Consider the following 19,912-nt stretch of genomic DNA (forward strand, 5'->3'; position numbering starts at 1 on the left):
CCCGGGGGGTCCCTGAAGTCTCCAGAGGGTCTTTGGGGTTCCTGGGGGGGGTCCCTGATACCCCCGGGGGGGTCCCTGATACCCTCGGGGGGTCCCTGATACCCCCGGGGGGTCCCTGAAGTCTCCAGAGGGTCTTTGGGGTTCCTGGGGGGGGTCCCTGATACCCCCGGGGGGTCCCTGAAGTCTCCAGAGGGTCTTTGGGGTTCCTGGGGGGGGTCCCTGATACCCCCGGGGGGGTCCCTGATACCCTCGGGGGGTCCCTGATACCCCCGGGGGGTCCCTGAAGTCTCCAGAGGGTCTTTGGGGTTCCTGGGGGGGGGGGGCTCTGTCCTTTTGGACATGGGGGTCCCTCAATTCCCTGCCCCTGGGGGGGGGCGGGGCGGGGGAGGGTCGCCCCTTGACCCCCATGGGTTTCAGGGTCCCCCCCCGTTCTCTTTTGGGGGTGGGGTCCTTGGTTCTCCTTCTGTCTTTGGGGTCTCCCCATTCCCCTTGGCTTTGGGGGTGGGGGTGCCCCCCCCCATTTCCCCTGGGGTTCCCCCCCCCCCATTTTTGACCCCCCGGCTCTGCGCCCTCCCGCAGGGGGGGAGTACTTCAGCGAGGAGGAGATGCGAGCCCGGGAGCCCCTGCTGTACCAGCACTACATCGGGCAGTACCGGGGGGCTGAAACCCTCCCGGGGGACCCCCCGGCTGCCCCTCCCCACATTTTGGGGACCCCCCCCGGCCCCCCGTCGCTGGCTGGGCTGCTGCTGCGCTCGGTGGAGGAGGCAGCGGTGCAGCAGCGGCTGCGCTGGCAGCGCCTGCGGGACGGCGACAGCGACAGCGACAGCGGAGGTCAGCTGGGGGGGGGGGAGGGCGGGGGGGCGCTTAGCGTGGTATGGTGGGGGGTGGGCAACACCTCTGTCCCCCCCCCCCCCCCAGATGAGGAGGGCGACCCCCCCCCCGGAGCCCTGGGTGCCCGACGCGGCCGAGCGGGAGATGCTGCGGGAGGAGTTCACCAGCCGCATGTACCAGCGCTTCCTGGACGGGGAGGACGGGGACTTCGACTACAGGTGACACCCCACGGGGGTTGGGGGGGCTCTGAAACGGTCCCCCTCGTGCTCCCCTCATCTGGGTGCCCCTCCCCCACCCCCCCCCCCCCCCCAGCCAGGTGGATGAGAACCCCGAGCTGGACAACCTGGACATCGTTTCGCGGGACGCCGAGGAGCGATACTTCGATGAGGAGGAGCCCAGCGACGCCCCCCAGCTCGATTAGGACCCCCCCCGCCCCCCCCCCCAGCTCGATTAGGACCCCCCCCGCCCCCCCCCCCCCCAGCTAACTGCCCCCCAGGCTGGTGGGGTGGGGTAGGGGGTGCAGGGTGGGGGTGGGGTGGATGAGTCCTTCCCTGCCCGGGGTGTTTGCCACAGGGAAGCCCCCCAGGAGGTGTCTGTCGGGGGGTGGGGTGGGGGGGGTGTGACCTCACTCTGCATTTGTCATCGCTGGGGGGGGTGGGTGGGGGTGGGGGCTCTGTGAGTCACCCCCCCACCGGTGGGGTCACCCCACGGCCCCCACATCCCTGGCAAAGAGCCAAGGATGCGGGCTGGGCTCCTGTCGTGTGTGTGTGTCCCCCCCCCCACGCCCGAGCCTGTGGTCACAGTGTGTGTGGGGGGGGTGGGGCAAGGGGGGGTGTCTTCAAATATCTGTGCCCCCCACCTCTAACCACAGCCCCGCGCCCGGGGATGAGTCGCTGTGGGTCACTGCCCGCCCCCCCACGGCTGGGTCCACAGGTCACCGCAACCCCCCTCGTGTCCCCCCCCCCTTGTCCCGGAGGGAGGGGGAGCCCATTTCCTGCCCCCCCTCGCTCCCCCCCCCCCCCCCGGGATATTTTTATCCCACCCACCCCCGCAGCGCCCAGATGCTGCCAAAAAAAGCAGAAGTTGAGCCAAAATCTTCCCCCCCCCCCAAAAAAAAAAAAAAATAAAAGCAGCAGCAGATAAAAATTAAATAAGTTTTTTTTTTTTTGGGGGGGGGGGAGGGGGAGCATCAGGGCAGTGCCAGGGGGGTCCGGGGGGGTTTTGGGGAGCCGGGGGGGGGTCAGCTGCACTTGCAGGCTCGGACCACCATGTTGGAGAGCTGCTCCACCCGCGCCTTGCGCCCCACGTAGTAGATGATGGGGAGGGGGTCCAGGGTCTGGGGGACGCAGCACGGTGCCGCCGAGGCCCCGGGGTTGTGTTGGTTGTACAGCGCCAGCACCTGCGGGACCCCCCCCCGAGGGGAACCCCGATATTAGGGACCCTCCAGGGGACACCCTCCCCCCCCCAGATCCAGGGGACACCCCCGGTGTTCGGGGCCCGCTGTGCCCTCCTGGAGGTGGGTGGCCGGGACCCCCACCCCCCTCCTCTCCCCAGGGATCCAAGGTGCCCCCCCTTTCCCTAAGGGACCCAAACATCTGGGACCCCCACCCCCTCCCCAAGAACCCTCCCCCTCCCCCCGCACCCAAACATCTGGGACCCCCCCCCTCCTCTCCCCATGCACCCAAACATCTGGGACCCTCCCCCCCCTCTCCCCAAGAACCCTCCCCCTCCCCACACACCCAAACATCTGGGACCCTCCCCCTCCTCTCCCCAAGAACCCTCCCCCTCCCCATGCACCCAAACATCTGGGACCCTCCCCCTCCTCTCCCCAAGAACCCTCCCCCTCCCCACGCACCCAAACATCTGGGACCCTCCCCCCCCCCTCCCCAAGAACCCTCCCCCTCCCCATGCACCCAAACATCTGGGACCTTCCCCCTCCCCACACACCCAAACATCTGGGACCCCCCCCCCTCCTCTCCCCATGCACCCAAACATCTGGGACCCTCCCCCCCCTCTCCCCAAGAACCCTCCCCCTCCCCACACACCCAAACATCTGGGACCCCCCCCTCCTCTCCCCAAGAACCCTCCCCCTCCCCACGCACCCAAACATCTGGGACCCTCCCCCTCCTCTCCCCAAGAACCCTCCCCCTCCCCACGCACCCAAACATCTGGGACCCTCCCCCCCCCCTCCCCAAGAACCCTCCCCCTCCCCACGCACCCAAACATCTGGGACCCTCCCCCTCCTCTCCCCATGCACCCAAACATCTGGGACCCTCCCCCCCCCCTCCCCAAGAACCCTCCCCCTCCCCACGCACCCAAACATCTGGGACCCTCCCCCTCCTCTCCCCATGCACCCAAACATCTGGGACCCCCCCCCCTCTCCCTAGGTCCCTCAGGCCCCCCCCCCGCCCCTCCCCAGCCCCCCCCCGGCCCACCTTGGTGTACTGGGTGTCGGCGCTCCAGATGTAGGGGCAGGGCCCCATGCAGAAGTTGGCCATGTAGCCCTTGGGCTCGTGGATCCACTTCCACTGCAGGTCCTTGCGGAAGTCGATGTACAGCGGCCGCACGCAGCAGTTCTTCTCCTCCGTCCTGGGGGGGGGGCAGGAGGGAATGGCAGGAGGGGGGTGGTCCCTGGGGGTCCCACAGCCTTCCCCGGGGGTCCCCAGAGGGTCCCACTGCCCTCCCTGGCAGTCCCTGAGAGTCCCACAGTCCTCCTTGGGGGTCCCCGAGGGTCCCCAGCCCTTCCTGGAGGGGACCTGGGTGTCCCTCAGGGTCCCCAGCCCTCCCCGGGGGTCCCTGGGAGCCCCCAGCCCTCCCTGGAGGGGACCTGGGTGTCCCTCAAGGTCCCCAGCCCTCCCCGGGGGTCCCTGGGAGCCCCCAGCCCTCCCTGGAGGGGACCTGGGTGTCCCTCAAGGTCCCCAGCCCTCCCCGGGGGTCCCTGGGAGCCCCCAGCCCTCCCTGGAGGGGACCTGGGTGTCCCTCAGCGTCCCCAGCCCTCCCCGGGGGTCCCTGGGAGTTGGGAGCCCCCAGCCCTCCCTGGAGGGGACATTCCTGGGGGTCCCTCAGGGTCCCCAGCCCTCCCCAGGGGGTTGTCTCTGGGGGTCCCCAGCCTTCCGTGTGCGGACCTGGAGGAATCTTTGGGAGCCTGGGGGATCTGGGGGAGGGGGAGGGGTCCCCAGCTTTCTCAGGGGGCCTGGGGGGGTGGCTGCGGCTGAGCCCAGCCCCCCGGGGTGGGGGGGTCCCCGCAGGGGGGGTTACCCGAAGCAGTAGTCGGTGTCGAGCGCGCGGCGCCGGCGGGAGCTGTGCAGCTCGTTGGCGCGGTCGGGGGGCAGCGACATGGCCAGGACGTAGGGCACGCGCCGGTGCTTCTTGGCGATGCCCTGCATGTCCCCCCGCTGCTGCTCGAAACCTGCGGGGACAGGGGCTGGCACCTGGCGCTGGGGGGGCCACCAAGACACACCCCACACCCCCCAATTCCCCCGCGCAGATCCAGGGTGGGGGTCCCGGTACCTTCGATGGAGATGCGCATGTCGCTGGCGGCGCTGGGGCCCTGCTCGCAGGGACAGTGGACGCTCAGCTTGAACATCCCCAGGGGGTCTGCGGGGTGGCAGGGTAAGGGGAGGGGTCCCTGGGGACAGGGGATGGGGGACGACACACGGGGAGGGGGGGGGACACGGGGACACAGCGCGCTCACCGCTGCTGCTGAGCCACTGCTGGACGACGTCGGTGACATCGAACCAGAGCCACTCCTCGTCCCCCGTCGCCCGCACCGAGCGCCCATGTAGGTACCGCCAGGACGCGTTGCCGTAGCCCTGCGGCCCCAGCAGCGCGTGGGTGTGTGGGGGGGTCCCCACAGCCCCCCCAGACCCCGGGGGGCACCAAGGGCAGCAGGCTGCCAAGCACCCCACCGTGTCCCCAAACTGCACCCAGGGGGCCCTGAAACCCAGCACGGCCCCAGCCCCCCCTCCGTGTCCCCAGACCCCTCTGTCCCCAAACTGGGGCCAGGGGGGTCCCCAAGCCATGGCCAGGGGGTCCCCAACCCCCTCCCCCCCCTCCATGTCCTCAAATCCCTCTGTCCCCAAACTGGGGCCAGGCGGTCCCAGACCTCCCACTGTGTCCCCAAACCGTGGCCAGGGGGTCCCCAAACCTGACAGGGCCACAAATCCCTCACAATGTCCCCAAACTGGGGCCGGGGGGTCCCCAAACCATGGCCAGGGGGTCCCCAACCCCCTCCCCCCCCTCCATGTCCTCAAATCCCTCTGTCCCCAAACTGGGGCCAGGGAGTCCCAGACCTCCCACTGTGTCCCCAAACCGTGGCCAGGGGGTCCCCAACTGCAGCAGGTCCCCAAATCCCCCTGCCCCCCGTGACCCCAAACCGCATCCCCTTTCCCACCTCCTGCATCCCCGCGCCCCACTGCAGCATCCCCTCGTCCCCGTGTCCCGCCCCCCCGCCCCCCACGTGTCCCCCGTGCCACCTCCTGTCCCCACCTGGTAGAGCTCCAGGCGCTGCTCCACGCCCCGGTTCTCGGCGCTCGCCCGCTGCCGCAGCATCCGCAGCTCGGCCCGGTGCAGCAGCGCCTCGCGCCCGATCTCCGCGCGCACCCGCGAGGTGTTGAAGACGAAGAAGGTGCTGTGGCTTGTGGGGCGCCAGTGCTCCAAGGGACCTGTGGGGACAGCACGGTCACGTGGCCCTGCTGGGCCCCGCCCCCACGGCCCGTTCACTCTGGAGCGGAGTGACGACCACAAGCAGTTTGTTTGCCTCTCCCTGTGGGGTCGGGACGCTGATCTCGGGCTGGGGGAGGGGCCACAGGGATGGCACCGAGGCTGGGTTCAGCACCCCTCCCCCTGTGTGACCCAGGTGTCCCCAAGCCCCCCCCCCCCCCCCAGCAGGAGCCGTGGGCCTGGCCAGGCCTCCTCCAGCTCAACAAAGCTCCCTCAGAGCTGGGAATTACTCAGCAAACCACAACGTCCGGCACGTCCCCGAGCGCCGCGGCCGCTGCGAGGGGACCGCGGGGGGGGCCCGGGCCTCTGGCTGGGGGCACCGAAGTGCCCAGGCTGGGGGGGGGGGGGGGGGCACCCAATGCCCAGCTGGGGGGGGGACGACACCCAGCGTCCCGCCAGAGGGACAGGTGATGTCCAGCTGGGGGGCACCGAAGCGTCTGGGGGGGGCACCCAACGTCCAGCCGAGTGTTTCCCCCCCACCCCCATGTCCCCAGTGCCCCCAGTGCCCCCCACTCACTCGGCTGGCTGAGTGTCCCCCCACATCCCACTGCGTGTCCCCCCACGTCCCGCTGAGTGTCCCCCCACGTCTGGCTGAGTGTCCCCCATGTCCCACTGAGTGTCCCCCATGTCCCACTGCGTGTCCCCCCACATCTGGCAGAGTGTCCCCCCACGTCCCACTGCGTGTCTCCCCATGTCCCGCTGAGTGTCCCCCCACGTCCCGCTGAGTGTCCCCCCACATCTGGCAGAGTGTCCCCCCACGTCCCACTGCGTGTCCCCCCACGTCCCGCTGCGTGTCCCCCCACGTCCCGCTGAGTGTCCCCCCACATCTGGCAGAGTGTCCCCCCACGTCCCACTGAGTGTCCCCCCACGTCCGGCTGCGTGTCCCCCCAGGTCCCAGCGCCCCCCCTCACCCTCGCCGGGCGGCTCCATGGGGAAGCGGTGCAGCTCCTTGGCATAGTACTCCTCGGGGCCGTCGGGGGGGCGCGGGCGGCCGCGCTGGCGCAGCAGCTCCCGGGTGCTGTTGTAGAGCGCCCGCACCTCCTCGGGCAGCGGCCGCGCCGGTACCTCGGCGGGCGGCGCCGGTAACCGCAGCTTGCTCAGGATCTGGCCCCGCACCGCCTCGATGCGTTTCCTCCGCGCCGCCTCCAGGTCCAGCGAGCGGCACGTGGAGAACGCCCGGGCCGCCCCCAGCAGCGCCAGCAGCACGGCCAGCTCCATCCCGCCGGGATCCGCCGCCGCCGCCCCCCCCCCCCGCCGCCGGGATCGCCCCCCCACCCCCCCCGGCCGCCGCCGCCGCTGCCCGCGCTCCCCGCGCCGGGGCCCGCCGGGTTTTGAGGCCGCCGGCGCTGGCGGAACGGGGCGGCCCCACCCAGGAAACGCCGCGGGGGGGGTGGGGGGCGGGTGGGGGGCGGGGGGGGGGGCACGGGGGAGGGGGGGACCCGGGGCCGCCCCCCCCTTCCGCTCGGCGGGAGGCGGGGAAACTGAGTCACGGCCGCCCAAGGGGCGCGGACCCCCCCCAGGACCCAGACGTCTGGGACACTTCCTCACCGCCCCCCCCCACGGGGCCGGGTGGCTGGGACCCCCCCGAAGAGGGCGGGGGGGCTCGTGGGACACCTCCCCCCCCCCCCCCCCCCGAACGGTGGTTGGGACCCCCCCGAAGAGGGCGGGGGGGCTCGTGGAACACCTTCCCCCCCCCCCCCCCGAACGGTGGTTGGGACCCCCCCGAAGAGGGCGGGGGGGCTCGTGGAACACCTTCCCCCCCCCCCCCCCCGAACGGTGGTTGGGACCCCCCCGAAGAGGGCAGGGGGGGCTCGTTGCCCCCCCGCAGGGCGCCCGCTCACTGGCGGTGGGGACCCCCGCCGCCCCCACCCCCAAACCACAGGGAAGCTGGGGACGGTGCAAAAACAACTTTATGGGGGGGGAGGGGGGTGGGGGGGGGACACACCCCCACGGTAAAACCCACCCCCTTGCCCCTCAGTACTGACCCGCGGGGAGGGGAAGGGGGGGGGGGGTCCCCCCAGTGTCCAGGGCGGCTCCAGGACCCTACTGCCCTGTCCTGGGGGGGGGGAAGTGTCCTGGGGGGACCCCAGTGTCCTGTCCTGGGGGGCCCTCACTGTCCTGGGGGGACCCCAACGTCCCATCCCCGGGGGCCCCTGTCCCCTGTGTCCCCAGGGCTCCCTGGTGGCTCATCCCTGGGTGGAGCCAATGTCCCGTCCCCAGGGACCCCAAATGTCCTGTCCTGGGGGCTCCTCAGCGTCCCACCCCCAGGGACCCCAAATGTCCTGTCCCCAGGGACCCCAAATGTCCTCTCCTGGGGGTTCCTCAGCGTCCCGTCCCCAGGGACCCCAGATGTCCCGTCCCCAGGGACCCCAAATGTCCTGTCCCCAGGGGACCCCAAATGTCCTGTCCTGGGGGCTCCTCAGCGTCCCACCCCCAGGGACCCCAAATGTCCTGTCCTGGGGGCTCCTCAGCGTCCCGTCCCCAGGGACCCCAAATGTCCCATCCCCAGGGACCCCAAATGTCCTGTCCTGGGGGCTCCTCAGCGTCCCACCCCCAGGGACCCCAGATGTCCCGTCCTCAGGGACCCCAAATGTCCTGTCCTGGGGGTTCCTCAGCGTCCCACCCCCAGGGACCCCAAATATCCTGTCCCCAGGGACCCCAAATGTCCTGTCACCAGGGGACCCCAAATGTCCTGTCCTGGGGGCTCCTCAGCGTCCCACCCCCAGGGACCCCAGATGTCCTGTCCCCAGGGACCCCAAATGTCCTGTCCTGGGGGCTCCTCAGCGTCCCGTCCCCAGGGACCCCAAATGTCCCATCCCCAGGGACCCCAAATGTCCTGTCACCAGGGGACCCCAAATGTCCTGTCCTGGGGGCTCCTCAGCGTCCCACCCCCAGGGACCCCAGATGTCCCGTCCCCAGGGACCCCAAATGTCCTGTCCTGGGGGCTCCTCAGCGTCCCGTCCCCAGGGACCCCAAATGTCCCGTCCCCAGGGACCCCAGATGTCCCCCAGCACCCCATCCCCGGGGGACCCCATTTTTCTCTCCCTAGTGAATCCCGGCAGCCCCTTCCCAGGATCCCCCGTGCCCCTGTCCCCAGGCCCCCCCCCCCCCGGGGACCCTGCCGCCTTGTCCCCGCGCCCCCCGGCCCCCCGCCCGCTAACACTCGACGCCGTAGCGGCCGAAGTGCCGCAGGATGACCCCCAGCTGCAGGTGGACGGTGCCGGCCGCTTCGGTGCGCAGGCGGAACCGATCGGCGGCGCTGGCGGCCACCGCTTCGGGGCTTCGAAGTTGGGGACCCCCCCCCACGAAACGTTGGCTCAGCCGTTCCCACCAGGTCCCCCGTGGGCGCCAGGTGACGCAGGCCAGCGCGTGGCACCCGGGGGTGGCCGGCACGTGGCAGAAGCCGTAGCCCAGCACCTCGCTGCGCCCCAGCCCGTCCTGGTGCCAAACCTGCAGGTGCAGCTTGGGCCACCCTGGGGCGGGACGGGCGGGGAGGGGGTGTCAGGGACACGCTGGGGGGGTGGGGGGACACGCACCCCCCGGGGGGGGGGGGATGACACACACCTTGGAGCCCCTTGGTGGCAAAGTGGACGTCCACGGGGTGACACCAATAAGCCACGTCATCCACCTGGGGGTCGTCCACTTGCGTCTGGCCGGACCCCAGCCCCGACAGCAGCTTCCAGGCACCGCCTGCGCGGGGGGACACACGCACAGAGGTGACGGCCACGCTGGGGAGGGTGTCCCAGCACCCCCCCCACCCCCCCCAGGGTCTGGGGGCTCACCTGTGTGCAGCCCCCACTTGCAGAAGAGGCGGCGCTGGGGGAAGCCGCTGGCCCCCACGATCTGCCCGATGACGTGAACCTCTGCCATCGCTACCTGCGCCGGGGGGTGGGGGGGTGGGGGTGGGGTGGGGGGGTGGGGGGGGTGGGGGTGGGGTGGGGGCACCCAGCAGCCCTGCGTCCCCCCCCATGGCCCGGCTGCTCAGCAGGAGCCCAGAAGCCCTCCCCCCCCAGTGCAGCCCCCTCTTTCCTGCTCTTGTCACCCCAGCTCCCCGCTGTGCCCCTAGGCTGCACTTGCCACTGCAGCCCTTGGCCCCCCACTGCACCCCCCTTTCTGCAACCCCCGTCACTCCCCCTGCACCCCCACCTCCCCACTGCACCCCCACCTCCCCCTGCACCCCCACCTCCCCACTGCACCCCCATCTCCCCGCTGCACACCCCCACCTCCCCGCTGCACCCCCACCTCCCCCCTGCACCCCATCTCCCCGCTACACCCCCATCTCCCCCCTGCACCCCCCATCTCCCCGCTGCACCCCAGCACCCACTGCACCCCACCTCCCCCTGCACCCACCTCTCCCCCCCGCACCCCCCATCTCCCCCCTGCACCCCCACCTCCCCAGTGCACCCCCCACCTCCCCGCTGCACCCCACCTCCCCATGGCACCGGTCAGCACCCCCCCAGCATTCCCCCACCCCCACGGTACCTCCCCGCACCCCCATACCTCCCCCGCACTCCCCCCGTTGCCCACCGACACCGCGCCCCCCCGCACCCCTTTGCACCCCCTCCCCACGCACCCCCCCGTGCCGGCGCCGCTCACACGCCGCGCATGCGCCCTCGCCACCCGCCCCCGCGCTGACGGCGCCCGTTGCCGCGGCAACGCAGGGCCCGCCCCCACGCCGCCGCCCCATTGGCCGCCGAGGGGGCCGGGACCGCCCCCGGCAGGGCGCCGCCATCTTGGGGGCGTGGGGATACATGGGAGCCGCCATCTTGGGGGTACACGGGGGCCGCCATCTTGGAACCGCGGGAGCTTGGGGAGGCTGTTCTGGGGGTCCCGGGGGACACTGGGGCCTGTCCCGGGGGGCACCGGGCCCGTCCGGGGGGTCCCGGGGCGCTGCTCCGGGGGCAGCCCGGCCTGAGGGCCTGCTGGGGGCGGAGAGCCTCCGAGACCGGGGGGGGGGGGGGGGGGGGGCGGGCGGCGGAACAGCCCGAGGGACCCCGGCCCCGCTCGCTCACCGGCCGCCGCCTCGACCACCGCCCGCTCCGCCCCCACGGCCCTGCCACCGCCCCATTGGCCGGACACGCCTTATCCCGCCGCCTCATTGGCTTTCGCTGCCGCCAGTCACCTCACGCCCCACCTCCCTCCAGAGGGCGTTGGCCGTTCCGCGCCCTCCCCGTCTGCCCTCCAGGCCCCCGCTGCTATTGGCTGCCTGGCGGAGCCCGCCTCCCGCCCCCGCGGAGCCATCGGTTGCTGCGGCTGTCAATCATTCCGCCGCCTGCAGCGCCCCTGTTGGGACGCAGCCGCAAGGTTCCAGCCTCAGCGGCGCCTTTCATTGGTCCCCGCGTGGCCCCGCCCCCCATGGGAAATGCCGGACGGGCACGCGACAGGGGGGACCCCCGAGGCTGGGGGAGAGAGGGGGCGGGCGGTCACAGACTGGGGGGGCAAATGAAACTCCAGCCGGTCTTACTACGCAGGGACAGACTTGGAGGGGGGCAGCACCCTGTGATGTGGCCCCCAATATTTGGGGGCACACCCCAAACCTGCAAAATATCCCTGATATTGGGGGGGGGGGGTGGGGGGGGTAGGGGAAGGGGCAACCCCAAGGCCTGAAAGTGCCATGGCACATTGTGTGGGGGTCAGCCCCAGCGCTGTGGCAGCAGATCCATGTGCTGGATGGACTCGGAGGCGCAGCGGTAGGGAGGGAAGTAGGGTCCTTTAATGACTGTTGTGCGGGACCGGGCAGGGAGGCAAGGGGGGGACAGCAAGGGACAGTCCAGCTGTCCTGGGGGTACCCTGGCATCAGGATTTGGAGTATCTTCGCCGGATGAGTCGCGGTAGAACTGGAAGATGGTGTCGGCAGCGCGCTGGGCTGCTGCGAGGCACTGCTGCATCTAGGGGGGGAAGCAGGGACCCCGCGGTGGGTGGGAGGCCCTCCTCTTGGGAGGGTCCTGCACCCCAAAAGCTCTCCCCAGGGGTCCCTGCCCCCCTCACCTCCTCCACGGAGCAGCTGCCTTTGGTGGTGGTCATCAGCACCTTCCTCTCTGTGCTGTCGATGGCAAAGGTGAGGATGGCGCGTGCCTCCTGTGAAGATCGGGGGTCAAGAAGACTTGAAGGGGGGCCCATAGGGTTTAGGACCCCCCACCCAGTGCTCACCTGCTCCTGCCGGGTTGTGGGGTCGAGGATGATGGCACCATTGGGATCAAGGGCACAGGTGACACCGCAGAAGAGAGAGGAGAGGGGCAGCCCCGCGTCCAGAAGCCCCATGCAGGCAGCGTTTATGCAGCAGGAGAGCAGCTGGCAGGGTGTGTTAAGGATGAGGAGGCCCCCCCCAAACACAAACAGAGCTCCGACCAACCGCCCCAGTTCCACCCAAAGCCATGGGCACTGTTTGGAGCTGCCGCCAGCCAAGGATACGGAGCCGGCATCGCTGAGCACCTGCAGGACCAGGGTGATGGCAGTGCGGGGGTGCAGCACCCCCAAAACCACAGCCTCGCAGGTTTGCCGGAGGAGCTGCTCCCGGCTGCGCTCGATCACACCTGCGAAGGGACTGGGGATGGTGGGGAAACCTCAGCCGGCGGCCCCGAGGGGCCGGTGACACCACGGGGACCCTCCCGAGACGTGGCGGGGAACCCACCTGGCAGCCCCACCTTGGGGCGCAGCAGCACCTCCAGCACTGCCCTGTCCGGGAGCTCCTTGCTGCCCTTCACCTCCGCGGGGCCGTAGAGCCCGGCCAGCACCGAAGTGTCGCCTGGGGACGGAGAGGAGAGCGCGGTCACCGGCGGGGGAGCCAAGGAACGTGGGGAGCGCCGGGACGGGAGGCCCAGGACCGCGTGGAGGCCCAGGCACACGGGGCCGGTACAGGGGAGAGCCGGGAGGGGAGGCCCGCACCCTGGAGGAAGGCGGCCGAGCCGTCAGGCCGCGACAGCAGCCCCTGCTCGCAGGAAAAAGGCCGCAGGCAACACCCGCCAGCCGCCGCCACCACCTTCTCCTTCTCCCCCGCCATGGCGCCCGCCGCTTCCGCTTCCGGGGCACGGCGCGGCCCCGCCCCGCTGCTTCCGGCCCCGCCCCTTCGCGCCCAGCGCCGTCCTCCCTCCACGCGTGGCCACACCTCCTCGCTGAAGCCCCGCCCCCCCGTCCCCGCCCCTCCAAGATGGCGGCGATGGCGGCTCTGCGGACGCTGCGGTGGCGGCTCCTGCGCGCCCCGAGCTCGGGCCCGGCCCGGCGCCTCAGCACCGCCGTGAGTGGGGGCGGGGCGGGAGGGTCCGCCGGGCAGCGGGGCCGCCGCTCCGTGTCCCCCCGGCCCGGGCCCCACGGCGCATCCCTGTGTCCCCCCGCCCCACCCCCGTCACTCTTTCCCCGTGTCCCCGTCCGTCCCCCCCCCCCGCTCCCTGGATCCCCGTGTCCCCCAGCCTGTCCATATGTCCCCCCATCCTGTCCCTGTGTGCCCCCGTCCCCCAGCCTGTCCTTGTGTCCCCCAACCTTATCCCTGTGTTCCCGTGTCCCCCCACCCTGTGCCTGTGTCCCCAGCTCATCCTCGTGTCCCCCCACACCATCCCTGGATCCCCGTGTTCCCCACTATGTCCCTGTGTCCCCACGTCCCCAAACCCTGTCCCTGTGTCCCCCCATCCCCCAGCCCGTCCCTGTGTCCCCCAACCCTGTTCATGTATTCCCACGTCCCCCCACCCTGTCCCTGTGTCCCCCCACCCTGTCCCTGTGTCCCGCCGTCCCCCGGCTGTCCCTGTGTCCCCCAACCCTATTCCTGTGTCCCCATGTCCCCCCACCTTGTCCCTGTGTCCCCCCGTCCCCCACCCTGTCCCTGTGTCCCCCCATCCCCCAGCCGTCCCTGTGTCCCCGCTTCTCACGCCCTCCCTGGTCATTGGCTCTGAAGGGGGTGGGACGGGGGGGAGGCGCCTGGGGCCACTTTTGGGGGGTTTTGGGGAGCGGGACGCAGCTGGAATATCCCGTGGTGGCAGGAGTTCCCCTCGCTGGAGGAGAAGCCGCAGTTCCCCGGCGCCTCGGCGGACTTTGCCGACCGGCTGGAGTTCATCCAGCCCAACGTCATCTCGGGCATCCCCATCTACCGGGTGATGGACCGCCAGGGACACATCGTCAGCCCTGCCGAGGACCCCCAGGTCAGCCCTGGGGCAGGGCGGGGGGACCCCAGAATGGGATGGGGGGGTCCCGGGTGTGTGACTCCCACGCAGGCGGCACCTGGATGTGGCAATGTCTGGGGGTGTGACACCCTGGCCCTGCCAGAGCCAGGGATGTGGCACCCCAAACAGGCCGTGTCTGGGCATGTGGCACCCCAAACGTGCCAGCGCTCGGCATGTCACACCCCAAACATGTCATGTCTGAGCATGTCACACACCAAACATGTAACACCTGGGCATATGGCACCCCAAACATGCCAGATCCAGGCATGTGGCACCCCAAACATGTAACATCTGGGCATATGGCACCCCAAACATGCCAGATCCAGGCATGTGGCACCCCAAACATGTAATGTCTGGGCATATGACACCCCAAACATGCCAGATCCAGGCATGTGGCACCCCAAACATGTAACATCTGGGCATGTGGCACCCCAAACATGCCAGATCCAGGCATGTGGCACCCCAAACATGTAATGTCTGGGCATGTGACACCCCAAACATGCCAGATTGAGGCTTGCGACGTGCTGAACATGCAACGTCCAGGCATGTAACAGCCCAAACATGCAACAGTCAGGTACACGGTATACCAAACACGTGCCATCCACACGTATGACACCCCAAACATGTGCCGTGGGTGTATGTGGGCCCCCCAACCTGCAGCATCCAGGCACATGACACAGCCAAGACGCACCATGGCTGGACATGTAACGCCCCACGGACACGTGAGCAAACCGTGTGGTGCCACGTGTCTGGGGGAGGGGGGGAGCGGGGCACGCCCTGCCTCCCGGGGAGCACCCCAACCCCCCCTGCTCCCCCCCAGCTGCCCAAGGAGCTGGTGCTGAAGCTCTACAAGACCATGACGCTCCTCAACACCATGGACCGCATCCTGTACGAGTCCCAGCGCCAGGTGTGGTGAGGTGGGTGGCGCCAATGGGGGACACCCCAAGAGCGGGGATCCCTGCAACGCGCCGTGCCCACCCCCCCCGCCAGGGCCGGATCTCCTTCTACATGACCAACTACGGGGAGGAGGGGACGCACGTCGGCAGCGCGGCCGCGTTGGATGACACCGATCTGGTCTTTGGGCAGTACCGGGAGGCCGGTAAGGGGGGACCGGCTGGGTTTGGGGCACACCAGCCTCCAGGGGAGGAGGAGCTGTCCCCGATTTCGGCTGTGTGTGTCCCCCCCCGGTCCCCCAAAGGCGTGCTGATGTACCGGGGCTACCCCCTGGACCTCTTCATGGCACAGTGTTACGGCAACGCGAGTGACCCTGGCAAAGGCCGTCAGATGCCCGTCCACTATGGCTGCCGCGACCGTCATTTTGTCACCATCTCGTCCCCGCTGGCCACCCAGATCCCGCAAGGTGCCCCGTCCTCCCCCGCCGCGTTCCCCCTTCTCCCCCTGTCCCCTGTGACCCCCTCCCTCCCTCCCTCCCCACAGCCGTGGGGGCCGCCTACGCCATCAAGCGTGCCGACGCCAACCGGGCAGTGATCTGCTACTTTGGGGAGGGGGCAGCCAGCGAGGGGGACGCCCACGCCGGCTTCAACTTCGCTGCCACCCTCGAGTGTCCCATTGTCTTCTTCTGCCGGAACAACGGCTACGCCATCTCCACCCCAACCTCCGAGCAGTACCGGGGTGACGGCATCGGTAAGGGGGCGAACGCGGGGTTTGGGCTGGGGGGAGCTTCAGGGGCTGGACCCCCAACCCCTCCCCGCTCCCCGCAGCGGCGCGTGGCCCTGGCTACGGGCTGATGTCCATCCGGGTGGACGGCAATGATGTCTTTGCCGTGTATAACGCCACCAAAGAAGCTCGCCGCCGCGCCGTGGCAGAGAACCAGCCCTTCCTCATCGAAGCCATGACCTACCGGTACGCTGCAGCGGAGCAAGGGATGCGCGCAGCCAAAACCCACCTTTTTCATTTTTTTTTCTTGTCTGTTTTTAATCTTTCCCCTCACTCACTCCGCGGCAGAATCGGCCACCACAGCACCAGTGACGACAGCTCGGCATACCGGTCAGTGGATGAGGTGAATTACTGGGACAAACAGGATCATCCCATCTCCCGGCTGCGGCACTACATGCTGAACCGGGGCTGGTGGGACGAGGAGGAGGAGAAGGGCTGGCGCAAGAGCTCCCGCAAAATGGTAACGGGGATCCCCCGGGATTCCGCGGAGGGGGTTCCCGGGGATTTTGGAGAATCGGGGGGTGGGGGGTGGGTTTGGAGAGGGGATATCCCCAGGAGGGAATTGGGGATTTTGTGGAGGGAAACCCCTGGGATTCAGCAGGGGGAGGGGGATTTCAGGGAGAGAATCTGTGGGATTTCAGGTGATGGAAGCGTTTGAGCAGGCGGAGCGGAAGCTGAAGCCCAACCCGCAGCTCCTCTTCTCTGACGTTTACCGGGAGATGCCACCTCACCTGCGCCGGCAGCGAGCGGCTCTGGAACGGCACCTGCAGCACTACGGGGAGCACTACCCCCTGGAGCACTTCGAGAAGTGACCCCCCGCCCCCCCGCCCACAAATAAACACAGGTCTGTGCCGTCCCAGCTGCTTGGTGGGTGTCCTGGGAATAACCCCCCACCCCCGGGGGGAGATTCACACCCCAGAGCAGGGAATAGCACCCACAGAAAGGGGGATGAAACCTAGTGGAGGGGGAATTAATCCCTTTGGGGTGGATTAGCCCCCTTGGAAAGGGGAAATAGCCCCACTCTGGGGCGACTAAACTCCTTGAGGGGGTAATTCACCTCCTTGGAGGGGGAATTAACAACCCTGGGAGAGGATTGAGCCCCCTTGGAGGAGGAATTAATCCCTTTGGGGTGGATTATCCCCCTTGGAAAGGGATTCAACCCCTTGCATGTGGCTTAAATTCCTTGCCCTAAATTCCTTGATTGGGGAATTAACCCCCTCGGGGTGTATAAACCCTCTTGGAGGGGGGTAACAGCCCTCTCAGAGGGGAATTCACCCCCTTTGGGAGGATGTTAAACTCCTTAAGGGGGGAATTCACCTCCTGGAGGGGGGATCAGCCCCCTCAGGGGGTACTAACCTCCATGGTGGGGGGGATCAGCTGGCGCTTCCTTGGTTCCCACGGGGCCATTACGGGGTGTCACCCTCCCAAAACCTTCACAGCAGCGGCAGCAGCAGCGGATGGTTTCAAGCTGGGAACGCTGCGGGGTGTCTGGGTGGGTCCAGCGCCGCTCCGAACAGGGCAAAAGCGGAGTAACCCATCGATCACTGCCAAGGAAACCCAGATCCATGGAGAGGAGGCACAAGGTGTTTAATGCTCCAGGGGAACAGCAGCGTTGGGTCCCTACACACCCCAACCCCCTGCTTGCCTCAGGGGGGGGACTGTCCCCTCCCCGGTGGCATCGGTGTCCCCATCTTCACACTGTCCCCAAGGTCCAAGCCCAGGACTTGGCAGCCAGGCAGCATCTCCTCCAGCAGAATATGGACCAGCCCCGGGCTGGGCACACGAACCCCTGCCACGTCCAGGCGCCGGAGCAACCTGGGAGGGGGCACAGACACAGATGAGGGGGAGGCAGCTGGCACCGGGAGGGGGGATGCCCCCCCACAGTCCCCCATCCCCTCTGCTCACTGGAGGTGGTGGAGGGTGGCCAGGCCCCTCTCAGTGATGCGGGGACACCGGGACACTGACAGCTCCTGCAGGCTGTCCCCGAAGACGTGCAGTCGCCCCAGCGCCCAGTCGTCAAGGTGGGGGCAGCCGCTCAGGTCGAGGTGCTGCAGCTGGGTCAGTGGCACTGGGGGTGGGGGGCAGGAGGGGGATCAGGGGGTGTCCCTAAGGGCTTTGGGAGGGTCCTTGGCTGGGGGAGGGGGGGTGCGGGGCCTGCGGCTCACCCAAGTTGTCCAAGCCGCTGTAGGTGAGGGGGCAGCCACTGAGGTCCACGGCCACCACAGGGACATCGCGGAGGCGCAACACCTCGGGGTGCCAGCGGCCCTCTGGCTGCATCCAGTGCTCCTGCCCCTCAAATCTGGGGGAGGAGGGGGGATGGGGGTGGCATCAGGGCCAGCCCCCCCTCCCCCCCCAAAAGGGGCAGGGGGGCACTGCCAAAACGGGGCAGGAGCTCACCTGACCCTCCCGCCTAAGGACAGGGTGAAGGCGGCGGCTGCCACATTGTCACCGTACGTGTCTCTGAGGAAGCCGCAGTACCTGGGGGGGGGGGGGGGCGCAAGAGCAGGGGGGCCTAAGCCAGCCCCCCTGCCTGCACCCCACACATAGGGGGCCGGGTTCAGGTCCTCTCGCACGCCACAAGTAGAGGGACCCCAAATCTGACCTCTCTGCTCTCGCCCTACACCTGGGGGTCAGATCCGGCTCCTCTGCCTGTGCCCCACACCTGGGGGACTGGATCCAGCCCCACCTCTCGCGCTCCACAAGCAGGCGAGACCCCAGTTCAGCCCCTCTGCTCCCACCCCATGTACGGGGGGGACCTGACACCACCCTTCTACCCGCGGCCCGTGTGGGGGGCTGGAGCCAACCCCCTCTCACACCCCACAAGCAGGGGGGGCCCCAACGCAGCCCCTCTGCTTGCGCCCCACACATGTGGCACCCACCCAAGCCCCTCCACCCACACCCCACAAGTGTAGGGGGGGCACCAATCCCATCCCCCCCCCACAAGTAAAGATGGCCGAGCCAGCCTCTCTGCTCCTGCTCCACGAGTGGGGAGCCTGACCTAGCCCCCCCCTCCCCCACCCCACCGGCGAGGACCCCCCTCTGGCCCCACGCACGCGTTCCTCCGCTGCAGCCGCTGCCGCTGCAGCCGCTCTCCCCAGGCCACGGCCACCTCCATGTTGTTGAGCCACCGGCCCAGGAGCTGCAGCAGCCCCCCCGCTGCCCCCCGGCTCTGCCCGGGTGGGGGGCGCAGGGCAGGGGCCCCCCGGGACCCCAGGACCTGTGGGGCAGAGGCAGGGCTGCCTCAGTTTCCCACCCCCTACCCTACCACGTCCCCCCGCCCGCGCACATCGGATTTCGGTACGGGGGGAGGGGGGAGACCCCGGGGGGGCACCGCGCTGCTCCCCAAGAGTGGGGGGGGGGTCCCGCAGGCAGGTGCCGCTCTCTAGGGGTGCCCCAGCCCAGATGGCGAGAGGTCGCCGGGGGAGAAAAGCTTTAGGGGACCCTCGCCCCCCCCCCCACATTATGGGCGCCAAGCCGCCCAAGCCTGCCCCCCGCTAGGCCTCAGGGGTCCGGCGGGGGGGGGAAAGGGCCCCCCCCCCAACCTCCCCCCCCCCCGGGGGCCCCTAGGACTCCCCCGCCCCCCTGTGATTGTGGGGGGGGTCTCTTGGGGTGGCATGCCCCCCCTCCTCGCCCCGGAGAGCGTCTCCATGGTGACGGCAGCAGCACCTACCGCCCGCAGCGCCGCCATCTTGCGCGCGTCACGTGACACGGCCCAAGGAGCTCTGCGGGTGCGCGTGGCCCCAGGCCCCGCCCCGCCCGCCGTAGCCCCGCCCATAGCCCCGCCCGCCGTAAACCCGCCAATAGCCCGGCCCCACCAGCCCAAACCTTGCCCACAGTCCCACCCCACCAGCCCTAATACCGCCCATAGCCCCGCCCCACCCGCCACAACCCCGCCCATAGCGCCCTCCCTCCAGCCTTAACCCCACCCGTGTGTCCAACCAAGACCCATCCGTGACTCCAACCAAGACCCATCCGTGTGTCCAACCAAGACCCATCCGTGACTCCAACCAAGACCCATCCGTGTGTCCAACCAAGACCCATCCGTGACTCCAACCAAGACCCATCCGTGACTCCAACCAAGACCCATCCGTGTGTCCAACCAAGACCCATCCGTGACTCCAACCAAGACCCATCCGTGTGTCCAACCAAGACCCATCCGTGACTCCAACCAAGACCCATCCGTGACTCCAACCAAGACCCATCCGTGTGTCCAACCAAGACCCATCCGTGACTCCAACCAAGACCCATCCGTGACTCCAACCAAGACCCATCCGTGACTCCAACCAAGACCCATCCGTGTGTCCAACCAAGACCCATCCGTGACTCCAACCAAGACCCATCCGTGACTCCAACCAAGACCCATCCGTGTGTCCAACCAAGACCTATCCGTGACTCCAACCAAGACCCATCCGTGTGTCCAACCAAGACCCATCCGTGACTCCAACCAAGACCCATCCGTGACTCCAACCAAGACCCATCCGTGACTCCAACCAAGACCCATCCGTGTGTCCAACCAAGACCCATCCGTGACT

The 19,912-nt window shown here is 69.3% G+C and overlaps 6 protein-coding genes across 8 annotated transcripts; 2 read left to right on the forward strand and 4 right to left on the reverse strand.

The window, feature by feature from the left end:
• Positions 1-525: 525 nt before the first annotated feature.
• On the forward strand, positions 526-1,630 carry CCDC97 (coiled-coil domain containing 97). The gene is made up of 3 exons (XM_080411678.1): positions 526-831; positions 919-1,049; positions 1,148-1,630. Exons 1-3 carry the CDS (start codon positions 606-608, stop codon positions 1,250-1,252), a joined length of 462 nt encoding a protein of 153 aa, XP_080267804.1. The 5' UTR covers positions 526-605; the 3' UTR covers positions 1,253-1,630.
• A 341-nt stretch (positions 1,631-1,971) lies between these two features.
• TGFB1 (transforming growth factor beta 1) lies at positions 1,972-6,771 on the reverse strand (the record flags this gene model as incomplete). The annotated part of the gene is made up of 7 exons (XM_080411675.1): positions 1,972-2,230; positions 3,267-3,420; positions 4,090-4,240; positions 4,342-4,428; positions 4,526-4,643; positions 5,320-5,495; positions 6,465-6,771. 7 exons carry the CDS (start codon positions 6,769-6,771, stop codon positions 2,072-2,074), a joined length of 1,152 nt encoding a protein of 383 aa, XP_080267801.1. The 3' UTR covers positions 1,972-2,071.
• Positions 6,772-7,445: 674 nt separating this feature from the next.
• B9D2 (B9 domain containing 2) lies at positions 7,446-10,896 on the reverse strand. Of its 2 annotated transcripts, XM_080411676.1 has the most exons (4): positions 10,112-10,896; positions 9,336-9,416; positions 9,118-9,243; positions 7,446-9,003 (listed from the first exon to the last, which is right to left on the reverse strand). In XM_080411676.1, exons 1-4 carry the CDS (start codon positions 10,316-10,318, stop codon positions 8,710-8,712), a joined length of 708 nt encoding a protein of 235 aa, XP_080267802.1. In that variant the 5' UTR covers positions 10,319-10,896; the 3' UTR covers positions 7,446-8,709. The 2 variants fall into 2 exon arrangements, with proteins under 2 accessions (XP_080267802.1, XP_080267803.1); XM_080411677.1 differs by lacking the exon at positions 10,112-10,896 and having other exon boundaries at positions 7,446-9,026; positions 9,336-9,450.
• A 349-nt stretch (positions 10,897-11,245) lies between these two features.
• On the reverse strand, positions 11,246-12,571 carry EXOSC5 (exosome component 5). The gene is given in 7 exon segments (XM_080411682.1): positions 11,246-11,378; positions 11,381-11,441; positions 11,542-11,631; positions 11,704-11,844; positions 11,965-12,086; positions 12,185-12,298; positions 12,439-12,571. Coding segments are annotated over 7 exon segments (672 nt in total). The 5' UTR covers positions 12,554-12,571; the 3' UTR covers positions 11,246-11,349.
• An 85-nt stretch (positions 12,572-12,656) lies between these two features.
• BCKDHA (branched chain keto acid dehydrogenase E1 subunit alpha) lies at positions 12,657-16,239 on the forward strand. The gene is made up of 9 exons (XM_080411679.1): positions 12,657-12,787; positions 13,524-13,682; positions 14,524-14,610; positions 14,694-14,802; positions 14,902-15,063; positions 15,141-15,347; positions 15,425-15,566; positions 15,669-15,840; positions 16,022-16,239. Exons 1-9 carry the CDS (start codon positions 12,701-12,703, stop codon positions 16,190-16,192), a joined length of 1,296 nt encoding a protein of 431 aa, XP_080267805.1. The 5' UTR covers positions 12,657-12,700; the 3' UTR covers positions 16,193-16,239.
• A 711-nt stretch (positions 16,240-16,950) lies between these two features.
• Positions 16,951-19,141, reverse strand: DMAC2 (distal membrane arm assembly component 2). 2 transcript variants are annotated; one of them, XM_080411680.1, is made up of 6 exons: positions 19,051-19,140; positions 18,434-18,597; positions 17,778-17,858; positions 17,546-17,679; positions 17,286-17,448; positions 16,951-17,195 (listed from the first exon to the last, which is right to left on the reverse strand). In XM_080411680.1, exons 1-6 carry the CDS (start codon positions 19,066-19,068, stop codon positions 17,027-17,029), a joined length of 729 nt encoding a protein of 242 aa, XP_080267806.1. In that variant the 5' UTR covers positions 19,069-19,140; the 3' UTR covers positions 16,951-17,026. The 2 variants fall into 2 exon arrangements, with proteins under 2 accessions (XP_080267806.1, XP_080267807.1); XM_080411681.1 differs by lacking the exon at positions 17,778-17,858 and having other exon boundaries at positions 19,051-19,141.
• Positions 19,142-19,912: the final 771 nt, after the last annotated feature.

This window comes from Falco punctatus (assembly GCF_963210335.1).
Source record: "Falco punctatus genome assembly, contig: scaffold_77, whole genome shotgun sequence".
NCBI classification, from domain to species: domain Eukaryota; kingdom Metazoa; phylum Chordata; class Aves; order Falconiformes; family Falconidae; genus Falco; species Falco punctatus.

What these genes read in the sequence shown, in the direction of transcription:
- BCKDHA (XM_080411679.1), top strand. Translation starts at nt 12,701, where the DNA reads ATGGCGGCGATGGCGGCTCTGCGGACGCTGCGGTGGCGGCTCCTGCGC. An exon ending in TGTACGAGTCCCAGCGCCAG is followed by an intron (nt 14,611 to 14,693) that starts GTGTGGTGAGGT and finishes CCCCCCCGCCAG; the next exon opens with GGCCGGATCTCCTTCTACAT. An exon ending in ATCGAAGCCATGACCTACCG is followed by an intron (nt 15,567 to 15,668) that starts GTACGCTGCAGC and finishes ACTCCGCGGCAG; the next exon opens with AATCGGCCACCACAGCACCA.
- B9D2 (XM_080411676.1), bottom strand. Translation starts at nt 10,318, where the DNA reads ATGGCGGCTCCCATGTATCCCCACGCCCCCAAGATGGCGGCGCCCTGC. An exon ending in GGGGGGTGCGTGGGGAGGGG is followed by an intron (nt 9,417 to 10,111) that starts GTGCAAAGGGGT and finishes TAGCGATGGCAG; the next exon opens with AGGTTCACGTCATCGGGCAG. An exon ending in CAAGTGGGGGCTGCACACAG is followed by an intron (nt 9,244 to 9,335) that starts GTGAGCCCCCAG and finishes CCCCCCGCGCAG; the next exon opens with GCGGTGCCTGGAAGCTGCTG.
- DMAC2 (XM_080411680.1), bottom strand. An exon ending in CGGCTGCAGCGGAGGAACGC is followed by an intron (nt 17,859 to 18,433) that starts GTGCGTGGGGCC and finishes CCCCCCCCCCAG; the next exon opens with GTACTGCGGCTTCCTCAGAG. An exon ending in TCCTTAGGCGGGAGGGTCAG is followed by an intron (nt 17,680 to 17,777) that starts GTGAGCTCCTGC and finishes CTCCTCCCCCAG; the next exon opens with ATTTGAGGGGCAGGAGCACT.
- CCDC97 (XM_080411678.1), top strand. Translation starts at nt 606, where the DNA reads ATGCGAGCCCGGGAGCCCCTGCTGTACCAGCACTACATCGGGCAGTAC. An exon ending in CAGCGACAGCGACAGCGGAG is followed by an intron (nt 832 to 918) that starts GTCAGCTGGGGG and finishes CCCCCCCCCCAG; the next exon opens with ATGAGGAGGGCGACCCCCCC. An exon ending in GACGGGGACTTCGACTACAG is followed by an intron (nt 1,050 to 1,147) that starts GTGACACCCCAC and finishes CCCCCCAGCCAG; the next exon opens with GTGGATGAGAACCCCGAGCT.